At 30.8% G+C, this 18,887-nt stretch overlaps 2 protein-coding genes across 2 annotated transcripts in view; one reads left to right on the forward strand and one right to left on the reverse strand.

Annotated features, from left to right (window-relative positions):
• Positions 1–7,289, forward strand: part of LOC111626488 (carnitine O-palmitoyltransferase 1, liver isoform-like) — a 50,178-nt gene extending 42,889 nt beyond the window's left edge. The window contains exons 9-12 of the mRNA XM_023369868.1: positions 4,649–4,809; positions 4,883–5,039; positions 6,347–6,463; positions 6,544–7,289. Of these exons, the coding sequence (XP_023225636.1) occupies positions 4,649–4,809; positions 4,883–5,039; positions 6,347–6,463; positions 6,544–6,753 (645 nt within the window). The 3' untranslated portion in view covers positions 6,754–7,289. The remainder of the gene's footprint in view (positions 1–4,648; positions 4,810–4,882; positions 5,040–6,346; positions 6,464–6,543) is intronic.
• Positions 7,290–7,305: 16 nt separating this feature from the next.
• Positions 7,306–18,887, reverse strand: part of LOC111626485 (unconventional myosin-Ib-like) — a 472,422-nt gene continuing 460,840 nt past the window's right edge. The window contains exons 26-28 of the mRNA XM_023369864.1: positions 11,815–11,967; positions 9,403–9,530; positions 7,306–9,124 (exon numbers count right to left, since the gene is read on the reverse strand). Of these exons, the coding sequence (XP_023225632.1) occupies positions 9,001–9,124; positions 9,403–9,530; positions 11,815–11,967 (405 nt within the window). The 3' untranslated portion in view covers positions 7,306–9,000. The remainder of the gene's footprint in view (positions 9,125–9,402; positions 9,531–11,814; positions 11,968–18,887) is intronic.

Consider the following 18,887-nt stretch of genomic DNA (forward strand, 5'->3'; position numbering starts at 1 on the left):
TTAATTACTACTGAAAAATCATGAAGACAGAAAAGCAATCGACATTGGACAGATTCTTTAACCTCCACAAACGGAAAAAACATGACAAATAAATATGCAAGACCGTGTATATATGTATTTTTATTATTACATATGAATAAATGTAGTAAGAAAGTATATACTTTTTATTTTTTGGGAGTCTCTAGAACGAATTAATCAAATTCCCATAGAAACCTATGGTGAACTGATAATTGGTTAACGAACAATTCGGATAGTGAACAAAGTCTTAGAACGGATTATGTTTATTAACCGATCAAACACTGTATTTATGTTTAATTAGCACAAACTAACCAATAAGGAATAGGAATTTTTGAAATTCAGCACTTCTAACACACATGGAGTTCTGCTTTTTGAAATTAAAGCATTCTTTACAAGCATTGTTCTACAATTGAAAAACTATAGAACCTGAAGATGGGGCTTAAGACCACTGAAAACATTTTTTCAACATCGTAAATATTTCACTTTACTGCTGGAGTTTGAGTGTGTTATGTAAGTTAGTTTCTCCATTTGCAATAGTAGTTTTAAAGTAGAAAATAAGTTTAGAAGAAATCAGCATTTAATCTGTGTTTTCTTAAAGTATTTTTCTGACTTGACTGACTACTCTGTCAATCTTTTCTTATAAGATGTATTACCCTGTTTTTTTATAAGATTTCTACTTGATTCATTTTTTCAGTTCTGATCTTGATATCTTCTTTCTTTGAATGCCACTGGAGACAGAATAAAATTTTTTCTCCAGAGCTAGTAACTTGATTTTTCTTCTGATGTATCTATTTTTATCATTTTTATTTACATATTTTATTTATTTTTTTTGGATTCTCAATTTTTCATTAATTTCAAGGTGTAAAGAAAAAAGAAAATCATATGAGTTTCAAAAACTAGATATATTACTGGAGTTCTAATGAGTGAACTCTAGATATGAACCGGTTTCTGGTTACATTACCTCTTTTTGATAACTTTAAAATTTATGCACCTTTTTAAATTTTCCTTTGGTTAATTTTTTCACCTTGTTGTAAACAAAGAATAAGTCATGATTATATTTGAATCAGCATACATTATATACAGTATATCAATTTAAATAATTTTTCATGTATATAGAAAACTAAGAAAAACTTAACTTTAAAATTGAAGATTTAACAGAAAATGTAAATAAAAAAGATTTATTTAAACAAAAATTAAGTACTGGGTGATAAAACAAAAACTTTACTCAAGAGAAACAGAGTGAGAAGTTTGGCAACACTGTGACTCAGACTTGGTGATGATGTAAGTTGGTACCATCTAATTGACTTGTAATATATTGTGGATTCTAAAATGTAATACTCGTTTATCATAAAATTTCATAAAACTGTCATTCTTACAAATGTAGTAAATCACTGCTTACTCATTTTTTCATCTACTTATCTTTACGTATACTATTTCAGCAATATCATCTGATGTACCACTGAATTCCACATCTGCAGACTTTTGTTTATAAAACTTGTTACCTCAATAGAAATATACATCTGATAACTTTAATTTTATACAATTCATATGTCTTAAAACTAACATTTTTGTATTGCTATATGTGTCAGAGATATACCATTATACATAAATTTAGGTGACATGATGCAATATCCTACAAATCAGCAGCATTTTGTAGTTTGGTTAAATATGCATTCATTCATTTATCATTTCGAAGGAACAGGAATATGGAATTAAATAGGATTTCAGGGATGATTATTGAACATGTTTTCTTAGAAATGTTATTACTGGCCTAATTTATTCTCATATTAGCAGACAGGATAGAAATATCAACAATGTCAAAACATCAAGTAATAAATGGTTTATAGTTACTGGAAAATATGTAGTTAACATCCTAATACGTATAGTTATTATATCTACCTGCAAGTCTTCAAGATAAATACAACAGTTATGCAGATCTTATGCTCATATAAGGGTGAAATAGATAAATAATGTTGGAATTAACATAATTTTATCTTGTAGTAAAAATCCTCTTATTTATTATCAGTTTCACTATAATAAAAGAACATTCCTTTATGTTTCTAAAGGGATCTTACCCAATGCCACATCACTATTAGTATGGGGCTTAAATACTAGAACAAGCTACAAGAGCATCCAGAAAGTAAAGAATGTTTGTGAAAAAGGATGAAATGAAAAGAAACTTTTATTTTAATGTTTCTTCTATTTTTGTGAATTTTTTTTTCCTAGGTGCACTTGACCTTTTTATCAATATTAATAAGTACTGTACAGGTAGCCCTCGGTTTACGCCGGTTCACAATACCGCCGCTGCGCAATTTGCCGTTTCGAGGTGTAATTCCCCGATTTTCCCTATTCTAGACTGATTTTCATTTCAGTGTTGATGTATTTACCAAGCTGCGACATTGTACATTTGTTAAAACAAATATTTTTATTAAATATGTTTATTTTTTCTGTTTAATATTATTGGGTATGTATACATTTGCATTAAATTAATATTAAAATACTAAACGTTTAGGTACCCACAAGTCAAGATATTAAACTTAATAGTCCAATAAATGGCGTCCGAATTCATAGCACTAATGAATGTATCCCGTATCAGTTAATTCAGGAAAACACCTTACGACGCAATAGCACTTCCGGTGATCACAAATTATCGTTAGTGAGACAAATCTACTTCTTGTTGGCCAGACGATATTTATCTCTCCTTAGCCACCTTGAATTTTCCTGCTCAAACTGACCTTATATATGCACTACAGTGACCAGTGGTCGACCAGTCAGTGTCTTTGCTCGTCCATAGCTCTATGTCAGGTTAACGTATCCTTTCAACTAAGGAAAGTTTGACAGATGAAGTTTGTGAGTTAGACAATGTTGGGAGCAAAGTGCAAATGTAAAAAGGAGCATCATATTCGACCATACTCTGAAATTCTTAATGAAAGAAATCAAAAATGTAAACAATTAAAGATGAATACTTTTTTCCGAAAAATGTAAGAAATTCGAAACTAAAATTTTTAAATAAAAACATTTTACTTTATTTTATGATAAAATACATTTTAAAAATTAAAAATTTATATGTATTTTGTATTATATTGTATTAATAAACAAAATGATTAGCTTATTTTTCACTTATGTAGAACCTAACCCTATACCTCACTGTAAATACAGGTTCGTTTTACGCCGATTCGATTTGCGCCGGCTTTTGTAGGAACGGAACTGCGGCGTAAACCAAGGGCTACCTGTATATGAAATTAGCAATACTTAGATATGGTTATTAAACTTCTTCAATTTCTATTCTTAAGAGGTTTAAATTTTCAAAATTTCCTAAAAATTGTTTGTTTAAAAATTTTCTATATAAAATCCAAGTATAATGTTTTATTTTTAATTTTCAAAACTCTTTTTTTTGTGTAATTGTTCTGAATATTTGAATTTAAATTTAGTTCTAAGATATGAATTCTGTTCTGTACTATTCTAAACTGTTAAATGGATGGTTCTATGCTGTGTAGACAGATTATGACTAAAAAAATTTGTTTAATGAAAAATGTTGGCTTTCTGAAATAAGCAAATAAGCAAATCTTTCTTTTGTAATGCTAGCTTGTTATTGTTATTTAGTTTGTGTTGTAATAACTGGAAATGCCTTATACTAGACTTTTCTTAGTGAAAAATTACATAAAGAAGAAAAGTTACATTAAAAGCACACCAACACCTGTAATCCAGTTTATTATACAATTTCCAACTGTCTTTAACAGCCATCTTCAGGTTATGGAATGTTACAAAGAACAATATTCAAAAACAAAATTAAAATAAAATAGAATTTGTTAAATTTGTTCTAGTGGTTGTATGTGTGTAAAAGAATGTTGAAAAAAATTGAATTAAAATAAAATACAAAACAATATAACAAGAGTTTAATAGTATATATAAAAATATCAAAATTCAAGTGTAATCCTTATTTGTTTAGAGTTCTGAATGTTATCTCTTAAATCTTGAACAATTATTTCTAGAATCAAGTGCTTCTTGTGATGTATAGCAGGATAGTAACAAGCTTGGTCAATTCACAGCATTGTCAATCCCTTACTTTATTTCTTGTGAGCAAATGCTTCATTTGATCATCTGGTAATAAATTTTGTTTTTTAAGTTAAAGTTGTTTCAATCATTATGAAGGCTTTCTTATATAAATTTGAAGGAATTATATTTGTAATTTAGTGTTTTCTTAAAAAATCAGTGTTAATACCTGTTGAGAAATTATTTATATCACAATGACTTCCAGTTTGGAGCAGAATATTCAAAAATTTTATAGGCAACTACTTTGTAATGGTTAAGAAAGATAGTTTATTATGGTGATAACGTACTATAAATATGACAATTTTTACAACAAAAGCCAGTGTTTTATAGTAAGAAGAAATGTGATGTACAAAAACAAAAACTTGCAAATGGTTAATATTAAAAAAAGTGCTTCATTAAGAAATTATGGTCATTAGCAAAGTGGATATTTTATTGTCACAAATTATTTAATTCAGATAAGTAATTATTACATATGAAATTCACTTCGAGATTAAATATTTGTAAAATATAAAACTCAATAATATGAAAATATATATTTGATTTAGTATTTTATACAAACATCATTTTTATTTTACAGATCTCCCCAGATGCTTTTATTCAAACAGCATTGCAATTAGCATATTTTAAAGATGCAAATAAATTTGTTCAAACTTATGAAGCATCAATGACTAGAATGTATCTGGGTGGAAGAACCGAAACAGTACGATCTTGTACAATTGAAAATGTGGAATTTGTAAGGTTGTATAAAGAGTTTCTTAAATAAAATTTTATTTTAATCATCTAAACAAAACACTTAAATTACTAATTTTAGATCTATGACAAATTCCAAAAGTACTAAAAAAGAGAGGGCTGAACTTCTAAAGAAAGCAGCTATTAAGCATCAGCAATTATATCGAGATGCAATGAATGGAAAAGGTGTTGATCGTCATCTCTTTGCCCTGTATGTTGTATGCAAAGGATTAGGACATGTATGTATTAATTAAATTGTATATTATTATTATTTTATTGTTTTTTCAATTAAAATTAATTAAAACTATATAAGTAAGTGAATTTTAATTTTTAAAGTTGATATGTTTTGTTGAGAATGATATATTAAAATTTTGCTGTATAATTAAGATTTACAATTAATAATTTATCTTTATTTTAAGTATAAAAACTAAATTATGGTCTAGAATTTCATGATACTAAAACATTAATAATTGTTACTTAAAATGTTCTCAGTTATTCTAAATAGCTATCTTTTAGTTTTTTTCAATATAATAATGAGAAAATTCTTACTTATTAATTCAAACATTAGAGTAAATATTTTAAATTATAAATTAATAATTATGAAAAATAATTATGGTTATTCTGAATTATTGAATGTCTGAAAGAATAAATTAGAATTTTTTAAATTTTTGTTTTAGATATGTAGATAGATTATCTTTAATAAATATTTGTATTAAAAACGTTAAGAAATAGATAAGTATTCGGCAAAAATTTGTAGAATACTTCTTTAGTAAGCTTTTAATTAATTTGACTTCTTTCTTACCATTAGAAGCAAAAGCATTTTTAACTGAAGTGATAGATAAAAAGAGCATCAAACTTTATTGGGAAAGAACAATGATTTCAGGTATTGGTTACATTAAAAGTTAAACAAGTAGCATTCAAAGCTGATAAAAAAGTATTGACAGAAAACTGACACATTAAAAGAGAGATTAAGAAAAATGAAGTGACTTGCTTTAAGTGTAATAATAAAGGACATTTTGCAAAAACTTATCCTAAAAACAAATGTAAAAGATACAGTATATATATGTGATTATTCTTTTTAAATAAAGGCTTATTTTAGAAAGGAGATATGCAAAAAGACAAGGACAATCATTTCTATTTCTTTATATAATGTTCTGTAAATTCATCATCACATTTATGTTGAGATAATATTGTTAAGTCAGTGTCAACTATACATAAGTAAAAATTAATGTAGTTCTTTTTTTCTTGAAATTATGACATTGTTACAAATGCCAATTATTATTATTATTATGTTTTATTAATTATCAGAAATGTATATGACATCTGTCAAAGAAGCTTTAGATATAAATAATGCTTTTTTCATATTCAATGATGCTATTTACAATAAATTTGATGTAAATTATTGATGAATCAGGTAAACTAAATATTGTTTACTGTTGAATGGCTGCATTGCAAATCTTTAATAAGCACCATGAGTTTATTATACATAAAAATGCTAAAAACATGATTCCTTCATGTTTCTTAAAATTTTGCTGTTTTCTTACAGGAAAGTGAATTTTTAACAAATGTCATCACTCGGCCATGGATGTTATCTACAAGTCAGACTCCCCATACTCAGCTGGCCTCTGCTCCGGATGCAAATTTACCAATATTTAAAGATAAGGTAATGTAAGAATTACAATTTTTAAAATTCAAGAATATTTTGATTTAGACAAAACTATGTAAATTATTTTCAAAATACAGCTGTGTCCCGGTGGAGGATTTGGACCTGTTTCAGATGAAGGTTATGGTGTGTCATACATGTTTCCAAATGATGAAAAAATATTCTTTCACATATCTTCAAAGCGAACTTGTCCGAAAACAGATTCTAGGCAATTTTCAAAGCATATTTTTACCAGTATGGAAGACATGATAAAGTTGTTTGATGATGATAACTTAAAAACAAATTATTAAATTTTCAAATTAAAACAAATTTTATATATGTATATATTAAATTATGTATGGATATTCTGTATATGTGAGTTTGTTTATTATAAGAAGCAAGTGCCTATATAGCTATATTTTAATGATGAGTTTTTGGTTTTTCCCCCACCATTATTATCTATTGCATTCATGTGTTGCATAAAGCAAGATTTGATAATGGACCAATTTGTTATAAATAAAATATATTTAGTATGTTTATTGTATCACCTGTCTATTATCCGACAAACTGAAAGAAAATCACAAAAAGTTTTTTTGAATAATACTTTTATTACAAAATTAGTATGAAAAATTTTCATATAAATACTTGTATCTATACAGTGAATTACTGTACAATGCATCTATTCTAAATACTTGTATGAGAAATATTGTTCATTTTCACATGCTGATATTTTGAGGACTATGAAAACTGCTAACTTGGAGCAGTTTGACATAGGGCAATAATATGTACATTAGCATTATAAATAATAACTTTTTCTGTTGTTTCAAATAGCAATGATTAACATAACATCTTCATTAAAAGATGTTATCAAAAACATGAGATTTTTGGCAGTCTCTTTAAACATGTACTATAATATGATAATGAATCAGTAAATTTGCCACAAATTGAAACAATTACAAGTGCAGTTTAACTACATAATCTCTAAATTTTGACAATACTACTAGACTTGAACATTTTAGTATTTTCTTAAATAATTTAAATTATAAGAGAATATTTTAATAACAAAACATATACACATTCACATAAATTCAGTGAGCAGAACCAGCATAATTATTCTTGACAAATCTCAGGCATTGTTGGTCCCTATTTTGATTTTCACTAACACAGTCTTGGCTCTGTTCAATCAATTTTGTGATGATAAACTAAGACAAAGATGGAGAAAAATTTAACACTAAGAATTATCTAATGCATAGTATGACTACTTTGTGCAGAAATTAATAAATATCTGTTTAAGCTTCACCAAAAAAAAAAAATACAAAATGTTTTGTATACTACTTGATGATTTAATTAATACAGTTAAAATCTGATAACTTTCATTAGATAAATCTAACATTTTCAACAAATTGCAGGCATTGACAACAATCGTCTTCTATTTTATAACATCATTGTCATATTTAATATTATTAAAAATATAATAAATGAGATACAATATTTTTGTATTGTACAGTGTGAATTCAATTTTTTTATGATTACATCCAACAGTATGTTCTGTAATTTTTCTTCTTGCCTTGAACATGGTGTAGATTAATCATTCATTACGATATTTAAGTGAAATGCATAAGGACGATTATACTTTAGAAGAAAGTAATATATAATTGCTAGTGGTTAAACTCATGAATGTATTAAAAGAGTAAGTATTTTTGTTTTTTTAAGTTGAATTGTGACAGCATTTCTATAAAATGGACAAATAGAAAATAAAAGACAAATGATTCTAAAAAGAGTTTATCAAATTCTTTCTGTTGACTTTTTCATTGAAATACTATCATTGAGACTAAAGATTTTCATCTGTTTATAATAATTCGCGTGATGTGAAGATGGTTTTAAAAGATGAAAATTTATCAATTCTTTTACAGAACTGTAATAATACAGTTTGTGACTAAAAATATTTACAACAGATAAATGGGTTTTTAAATGAGCATACATACCTCATTCATTCATGAAAGGCAATTTCATTGTTATAACAACATTAAATCTCATTTATACCCTGCATTCCTGGCTAAAATTTAGCCTCATATTTGAGCACGTTAACTATAACATTATGACAATTCATTTTCAAAAGTAATGAGTCAAATAAGAATTGATTTGCACCACAAATGATAAAAAATTGCTAATTGACAATTTTTTTCCTATATAAAACAGCATTATGAGCTGAGCATCAATTTGTCAACATTGATTTTCCATATCAATGGAAACTGATAAAAGATTCCATTTGATTGAGAAAAGTATAGTTAATTTATTTCCTAGTTGTCTTGAACACATTTAATATTTTTGGTGCTTTTAATGCAATCATTGATCACAGTTATGAAGGAATTTATTGGTGTATCATTCTTATTTTTGTTTTGATCACGTACCACTTAATCATGCAAACCCAGCAAACTACTTGGATTCAATGGAAGCACGTATCATTAATTACTATTCTTATACAATAGTTCGTTTTAAGATGGGCAGTTATTTGATTTGTGATAAAGTTAAAAACAATTTACTTATTTCCTTAACTTTCATAATACAACTTCCATTCTGTTTCCTTTTCTTGAGATTTTAACTTGACCAGGTTGAGCATCTGGAAGTCCTGAACATTTAAAGGTGATTATGACTGTTTCTTTTCCAAAATTTGCTTCAAATCTGTCAAGAAGTAAATTAATTAATATCCTAACAACATTTCTTAATCCTCAAAAATCCAGACATTTGAAAATATGGCATATGACTAAATTAAAGCTAGCAAATTTGAGATCAAATAATACATTTCATTTCTCACTTTTATCTTTAAAAAATTACAGGAACATGATAAGATTTACAATATGACTGTTGTTCTGGGTATTATTTGAATTTTTAAATAATTCACTAATGTCTGGATTTTTGGTAAAAGAAAATTTAATATAGAATTATGAAACTGGACTTACTCTGTTGCTATACTAATGTCTGGGGGTTTTCCTGTAGCATTTTGAACAACAAGATATAATTTTGTTACAATTTCTATAACGTGACCAGTCTCAAATAGAAAATCACCTTTCTTTTTTGTAGCTTCTGTCTGAAAATATTTGATTAACAATTAAACTCCTGACTGATGGAAATGTAATGAATTATCAAAAGATTATCAGCAAGTAAATTAATTATATAATTTTAATTTAGTACATATATAAATATACAATTTCAATTCAGTGTAATATATATCTTTAAGAGAAATAGACTTTTCTACGAAACTTGATGCTCCAAGGAAATATACAGTATATCAATTGTTTTTATGCTACTTTCTATGTTATCGTTGGCATACTGATAAAGAAAAACATATAATTTGAACGCTACTACATATTACAATATATAGTATTTGTTTTCCATACAGCAAACAGTTTTTTTCTGATGTAGATGATCTGAAAAAGTGTAAAGAATTGCATGAACCAGAGAAAACTTTTCTTTTTTATTTACAAATATGTAGTGGTGATAACAATAGTCTAGGACCTCCTGAATCACAACACACCACTGAGAAAATTTAATTCAGAATTATTGGTATAATTAAATAATACTGGATTTGTCAGGCCACAACTTTGTTAAGGCAATTTTTTAATATTTGTGGCAACACTAATTAATTTAATTCTAATTATTTAGTCCCAAATTTATTTATTTAGAATACTCTGGAATAAAAGATTCAGGTTTGAGTCCTGTTCACTCTGCAGTTGTGTTATGATATACTGCATGATGTGAATAGTCCTTTTGGTTATGAACAGATAAAACCATGTGAGGTGAGTTGATAGAATACACATGTCCCTATATTGCTGGGATTAAGTATAATATGAATAAAAGTATACTCAAAGTATTCTCCCCAACTTAAACTCAGTTTATATTCATACTATCCATTCTCTACAGATGCATGAGCAAGTTTTGAGTATTTACCAAAATGCTATTATAAGAACAGCTAAGTTCCAAACAGCTACAATGATGTATGTGATTGAACACAATCAAAAGCTGGAGCAGTTGAGTTACTGCACTTTTCCAGTTTGCCTCTGAGCTCAGGATGTCTCCCTGTTGGGACAATACTAGATTATTATATAAGATCTAAGGACAGATCTTATATAATAATCTAGTATTGTCCCAACAGGGAGACATCCTGAGCTCAGAGGCAAACTGGAAAAGTGCAGTAACATAGTTAACATGGGCAAGATTTTTGACTTACATAAACTAATATAAATTTGAATTTTTTTGGTTTTATATTTTTCAACATATTTATTTTGTTTGTATAAAATAAAAAAAAATAATTTTTAACTATACAATAACCATGATTATTATTTTAAAAAATTTATGTTATGCTTAACATTGACGAAAATTCAACATGAAGCGACACGCAACAGAGAAAAATTTCAACATGGGATAGGTTAATCAGGAGCAGCCCTAGGGTGGTGTGAACGGTGATACCGCACCAGGCACCGAAAATGCAACACTAGATCGTCTGCAAAAAGAATAAAACTTGATCATCTTATTACTACTTAACCCTACCTGTCAAAATAAATACCAAGATTAAAGAAACCAATATTTATACATTTATTTCCTTATTCCCTTTTGTTCTCTGTCTTTCTAGAACTTTCTTTTCATTTCCTTTCTTCCCTTTGGGTGGGACCACCAATCTCAAGAACTGAAGACAATGGGAGAGTTAAGGCCCAAGGATTGATAAGACAAAAAGAACATGTTAATCTTGACTGGACATTTGTGGGAGTAAGATGTGAAGAGAAGAGTGTTCCAGATCGTGAGTAGGCGACTAGGGGCTACTTGAAACCGAATAATTCCGAAGGAAGGACAATGAGATCTCGCACCACCTGAAAACCTGGCTAGGGCTGCCACTGAGGTTAATATATTTTTTCGTACATACTCAATTATCCAAAAAATAAGTTATTTGAACAACCCCAGTCCTCAATTGATTCAGATAAACAAAGCTCTACTGTAATCACCCTAAACGTACATATTGGTTTAATAAAATCTGAATGAGCTTTCCAATTGAAAACTGTGGTGTGATAAGTCCTTAATAGATATATGTAATTTGCTATAGATTTTAAGATGATTTATTACAATATAGGATGTAAAACATTTTTTAATTGCTACAAGATGATAAAACAAATAAGAATAATTAATTGTTTTTGTATAAATTGTTTCCTCCATCATCATTATTAAAACCAAAAATTACAGATTCTGTTTAGAAATTAAAATAAACATATAAATATCTAAATCTTTGATAACGAACTGAATTCCTTATAAATAATTGTTTTTTATTTGAATTTGAAATAAATTTAAAATATGTTATCATCAAATACATTCTTTATACTTACAGCTCTAACATGAAAAACTGCAATATCATCCATGTATGGACTTAATGATATCCTAAAAATATCTGTTGCAGGGATACGATATTTGATTTGAAGTGTACGTTGGTCCATTACCAACATTGAGCTGGTGCTGACAACAAATAATGTCTGCAGGCACTAAAAATAAGATATTTAAAAATTTATTTCCAATAAATTTATATTTTATTCTTAAAGAAATATATTTCCAATCATAATAATTAAATATTTTGAAAATAGTAAGTTCTTTTAAAAATATTTTTTATTAAGGATTTATGTGAATTTTAACTGAAAATATGCTCTAGTTAAAAATACTTGATGCATATAATGGTATTCGGAAATTTTGAAAATGCTTGATTTTATGGTATGACCAAAAGATTTGTGCATTTTTGCAATAGCCAATATTGCAAGAACTGCATGAACTTTTTAATTTAAGAAATTTATCAAGTGACCAAAAAATGTATTATTGGGTTGTTCGGAAAGTAATTTCGTTTTTTTTTTACCACTAGACGGATTAGTCTTATTTTTCCCACCATTTTCATTCTAAACCGTATTATCATTATATATTTTGACAACTAGCATTTTAAGGCTTATTTGTAAAAAATTTTGTTTGATTTTGTGCAATTGTTTATTTTCTGTGTCCCTTCAAATATGGAAGATCGAAAGCAGCATTTTCGGCATATTTTGCTCTTTTATTACCGAAAAATCAAAATGCTGTTCAAGCAAGAAAAAATTGTGTGATGTGTGTGGAGAAGATGCATTTATGCTGTGATAGGTGGCATGTGTGTATACAAGCATTTCATATATAAAGTTGACATGAAGAGTGCATGCGCATAAGTTTGCTTTATTCAAATTCTTTGTCTTAATGTTCAATTTTATGTTTGAATTTATATTTATGAATGATTCTGGAAGATCCAGGTTATTTTTCAAATTTAGTAAACCTGAAGAAGAACCCAGAAAGAGTTACAAAAACATTTATTCATCACTTAATGTACTATGCACTGGTTAGTGGTTGCAGTGAGTCTTAATTATCGTTATCCCGGTGTAGTAAGCAGATATCTAAAAATTTTATAATTAGTTTCAGAAGAAGGGGAGTCTTGCACTTGATAAAATGGGAAAGATCAGCTATAATCTAATAATCTTAATCTTCGCTATTAATACTTTTTCCCGAGCAATGCCGGGCTCATCTGCTAGTTATTTATATATATTTGGTGTTCTGATATAAATTTTTAATCACTTAGCAACATTACAAATTTCAATTAAATACAATAAAATCACATTCAGGAAGTCACTTGATTAATGTGAATCATCTTGTGGTCCTCAGACTTGTCTTTTATAACTCATATGGTTTTTCTCATAAAAAGGTTGAAATCCCTGGACTACTGGATATGGCTACTGATGTAAGAGCAACAGGTGAAAAACAATTGTGTGACAATATTGTGAAATGAACATTAAACAGTATTGGATTAAAGTGTGGCCGTCAGCCATAATATTGTATATTTGTATTTATTAATTTTAGTTACTTCTAGCCTTTTCTTTGTTTCTTTGTTCTCTCTTTTCCTAAAACTTTCCAACGACCGTTATCGCCTTTGGGTAGGATTAGCCATTCTAAGAATCTGGGAAGATAATAGAAAGAGTGAGGCCTGGGGAATAGCGGCCGAGAGATAAGACACTTTTCGACTAGACACAAAGAGAGTCGGACGTGTCGCAAGGAGCTCTGAATGAAGTTTTGTAGAGAGGACAGAAGTTCAAGATAGTCCAGCAAGGGAACGAGATAGATAGTTTGAAGTAAGAGAGAACCTTGATAAGTGATAGAGAAAAGTGGATCCTGAAGATGGAAGCCACCATAACAGAACCCAGGTCTTACCCAAAGTGCATATCAACCAGATAGAGAAACCCCAGGTGAATCATCTCCTCATTTCTTATTCCTTCCCACTATTCTATCTCCCTCATTATTTCCTTAGTATTAAGTTAGAATTAAGTTAAGTTTAGTTATGCGCTTACTAGAAATTAATTGTCACGCAATCAGGAAAGATACACCATTGTGCTTTGTTTGGAACAGAGTTCTTCATGTAAATCATGCCAGATTGTAAATTATCACCAAATCAGTTGGGATTCCTTATATAACCTTTTTGTTCAAAGTGAAATAAAGGTACTATGAATATTGTTATAATTGTCATAGAGTCCTTTCTGTACTTTATGTTCGCAGACTGTAATGTACCACTTTTACGAACACTACAATGGCATCCGCGACAGGATCCCAACTTGGACAAAATTAGGACAGTAGTAGTACAATTTTGTTAATGTGATTATAAGTTTATTTGTATTATATACTACTTATTGTATGATAATGGCTACGAGTAATCAGGTTGAGAGTTCTGTAGCCAATGATGAGTCCAATCATAGTCCACCCTTAGTCGTCACTGGGTTTTTAGGCATGATCCCTATGTTCTCTGGATCACAAAGTGATACTGTGAATATAAAACAATTTTTGCAGATGGTCGAGAATATCGCTAGATTGGATGGTTGGAACAATGAAGTAAAGATCGCGGTCTTGCAGTCGAGGTTGAAGGGTGAAACCTTGATGACCTTCCTATGCTTATTGGAACAGTATCCGGACTCATATGACAAAATAAAGCGCGATTTAATTAAATGCTTCCATAAAAGGGAAGCCAGTGACAAAGACATTGTCGACCAATTGTTAAATCTAAAACAGGGAATTAATGAATCTGTGACTGACTTTGCGATATGAACGAAAACACTGTTAGCAAGAGCGGTCAAGGATAAAATAAGCCTATTATGGGATGATATCATAATAGAGCGTTTCATTAAAGGGTTAAGAGGGAGGTTAAAAATTAATGTAGTAAGGAGGCTCCCAAAATCTTTGGAAGAGGCCTTTGAGATAGCTGAGGCCAAAGAGTCTATAGAAATTGAATGTAATGGTTATTTTGAGCAAAAAGGGGACAACGCTGCAATAGAAGAGGTAGAGACAATAGTCAAAGAGCAGGATAGCCTTAGAATACAGGTAGATAAGGGTGAAAAAAGAATGGGTGAATTGGAAAAGATCGAAATGCTTTCGGACATGGTGAGCAAGTTAGTAAATAGTATGGATCGGGAAAAGAGGGTGACCAGCAAACAGTGGATATAGGCCTGCAGTGGATGCAGGGCATTTTGCCTGTAACTGCCCAAAATGCAGAGATAACCGTTTAAACTGGTAAGGGAGCATCATGGGGGGTCAGCATCATGCTCCTACTATCAAAATCATACTAAGAGTAGATGGCGCGCGTAGGACTGGAGACAGCTTGAAAATCGTGCTCGTAAACTTTTCGGTTTTTATCGGAAAAAAAGGAATTATAGTGCGGTTTTTTGTGCATAGTTTGATTGTATTAGTCAGTGTGATCCTGTTAATATCATTCTTATATCGGCGGACCCAATTTTTTTTTTTTTTAAATGACCTTTTTAAGTTTTCAAGGATTCGGGACCGATTTACCGGACTTCTAGACCACATAACCGGAATCTGACAGTGTCTGGTGATAACTTACAACCATGCGAGTATAACTTCAAATTTTGAAGGCTATAGACCCTGCGGTTCTCGTGAAATTGAACTTTAAAGATCAAATTTCGGCGGCCCGCATCGGGCCTCCACACGGTCATCAAGTCAAATCCCCGACGGAACTGGTTACCGGGTTTGTTCGTCCTCATACTGCCAAATTTGGTGAACCTACCTTTAACGGTTTTCAAGATTGGACAGTTTTAAAATTTTAACAAGTTAACAGCAGTCAAGGTTAATGACCTATCATCGTATTCGCTCTATAACGGACTTTTTAACGGACTTTTCAACGATCGTGGTGGAATAAGAATTCGTTGTTGACTTTTTCTACTCTTAGTGGACCTGTTCCTGACAGAGGAAACATCTACTGACCTTCAATATTTGATCACCTTGTCTCGCGATATAATTTAAGAAATAATTTAAGATACATTAAGTTATTTTAAAATAGTTATAAGTAGTTTTATCCTATCTCTTTCTCTCTACACTGTTAAGTGAAGCTTAACAGTGCAGAGCCGATGGTACAATAGCTACCTCTATCCAAAACATACCTTCAGATTTGGGAATTAGGTACACACAGGGATATAACTTTATTCATTTTTCTGGTTGTGTAACATCATGGCAAAAGACAAAGGTTATCCAGTGGAAAACTTTTTAGAAGAATCTTCTGAAATTATAGAAGAGACAAGAAAATATATCGATGGCCGATTATCAACAAAAGCACACAGGAAATATATTCTAGAACAGATGAACAGATTAGTACAATTAGCTAAAATAACACTCGCCGAAATACCTAAAAATGAAGCAATTGAAGAAAAACTAAATTCAATGGTGAATAAAAATGATCTTATGAAATTAATAAAAGAACTTGAACTAGGAACCGTAAAAGCTATAGGAGATATGAGAGAGGAAGTGAATAGTGTAAAGCAAACAGTCAGTAACAAATTAAACCTAACAGAAACAAGTGAAACACTCAAACAGGATATCACAGAGTTAATCAAAGAAAATAATGAAAACTTAACAACTACCATTAAAGGTAGACTGGACAGTTTGGAGGAGAAGTTGAACATGAGGCAATCACCCGCACCGCTCTACAGCTCAATTGTCAAAGCAGGAGTAACTAAAACACATCGAACCATCTTACAACCCAACATTCCACGGGAAATACTACTGGTATATAGTAGGAACAAAGAAGAAAGTAACAGCGATAAAGTTAAATCGTTACTACAGGAAAGGATTAAACCGTCGGAATTGAACATTAGAGTAGAGAGGCTTCGGAAGATCGGAGGAGGAGGTGTGGCGGTCGAAATGAGCGGGCATGGCAATGCAAAAACTTTAGAAACATGTATTGAAGAAAGAATTAAAGAACTCAAAGCACATACCCCTAAAAAGCGGTGGCCCCATGTAGTTCTACATTCGGTTCACAAAGATATTCCAAAAGATGAATTACCAAATGAGATATATACACAAAATCAAATGATCCAAGAACAATATACTCAAGATGAATTTTATAAACAATTCAAAGTAAAGTTTCAACTGGGGAAAAGAACGGCAACATATAAAAATTGGACTGCAGAAGTGTCCCCATCACTAAGGAAAACATTTCTAAACCTAGAGAAAATCAATATAAACTGGTCGCGCTGCAGGATCACGGACTTCTGTCCGGTCCTGCAGTGTTTCAAATGCTGCCTATATGGACATACCGCAAGGGAATGCACGCAGCCTCACGATACATGTAGTCAATGCATGGGAGCCCACCCATATCGTGATTGCCCTAAACGAAAAGATGAACCGAAATGCTGCAACTGCATTGCGGACAAAGCAAAGGATATACTTCATAATGCACGAGACACTAAGTGCCCAATATATCAAAGAATAAAAAATAGCATACAATTAAAAACAGATTATGGAGAGGAACCATAAACAAATACGGATATTACAATGCAACACACAAAGAAGCATCTCGGCTGCTTCTCTTCTTAGTAAACAACTGTACAAATACGACTTAGTGCTTATGCAGGAACCGTATTGCAAGGATAAGACTCCAACATGTTTACCAACTTTCTGCCCAATAATTCAGGGCACTAGTAATTACCCGTGGGCAGTCACTTTAACGCCCAATACTGATTTGCCTGTACTGCATCATACAAAATTAAGCAATGATTGGACTATTGTGATCGAATTATCAATTAATAATGAAAGACTTATCATCATTAATGTCTATTTTCCTGGAGATATGGATGATAACTACCTCATGGAAAACCTTCAGAACATCGTAAACAACTTTCAGAATGTTAATATCATTATTGCGGGTGACCTGAATGCTCACTCCCCTGCCTGGGGGGGAGAACGCCTATGTGACAGGGGAAGAAGGTTTGAAGAGTTCCTCAATGAAAATCACTATCTGATATTAAATAATCCTTTCTCCCCCCCGACTTTCTGCTCGGCAAGGGGAGAGTCGTGGATCGACGTTGCTGTATGCAACTCAGGATATTATACAAAAATCGAAAATTGGAGGGTTATAACAGAAGACTCATTAAGTGATCATGCGCACATTGCTTATGAAATTATCAACAACAGAACTGAACAGATTATATGGGAACCAAGGCCAAAATATATCATACACAAAACAAACTGGTCACAACTAAAAACCTACCTTCAAAACAATCTGCCAAGCGTTTGTGATGACAATCATGAAACAGCAAGAAATAAAATTGAAACCGCTGTTGAAGTGATTAACAGGGCATGTGAGATCTTTGTTCCAAAGAAAACTACAAACAGACGCAGTGTTCCATGGTGGTCAGCTAAACTCAGTGAACTCAGACGCAAAACTAGAAAATTGAGAAGAATATACCAGAGATGTCAAGATATTAATGGTAGAAGACAATACAGAGAAGAATACCTGGCATGCCAAAAAATATATAAAAAGACTATAAGGGAAGAAAAAACACGAAGCTGGCAGGAGTTCTGTTCAAGAGCTTCGATTAACCCCTGGGGATACATAACCAAGATGTGTTGTGGAAAACTGCGCAAGACAAAAATCCTTACTGACACCCAGAATAATACACAAGCACCCTCAATGATAGAAGCAATGATGTCCCAGTTAAACAGCTATTGTCCAGATGATGAACCATCCTTAGATACTGACTGGCAAATACAGATACGTTCTGATTTTAACCAACTTAACAACACTGAAAACACACCAACATTTACTGATGAAGAAATCAACTGGGCATTCACTTCTTTAGGAAGGCGCAAGGCGCCAGGCTTAGATAACATAACAGCCGAACTAGCATTAGAACTATGGAAATTAATCCCTGCCTACTTTAAAAATTTATATAACAACTGCCTTTATTTTTCTACCTTTCCAAAAGCCTGGAAAATAGCAAGAGTAATACCTGTGCCTAAACCAGGATCGACATTAGACAGTAGACCTATATCACTACTACCAATATTAGGGAAAGTCCTCGAAAAACTCTTAGCAGGAAGATTAACTTGGCACATCGAACATAAT

The sequence above is a fragment of the Centruroides sculpturatus genome, unplaced genomic scaffold (assembly GCF_000671375.1).
Source record: "Centruroides sculpturatus isolate CEXI.00-Female unplaced genomic scaffold, Cexi_2.0 scaffold318, whole genome shotgun sequence".
NCBI lineage: Eukaryota > Metazoa > Arthropoda > Arachnida > Scorpiones > Buthidae > Centruroides > Centruroides sculpturatus.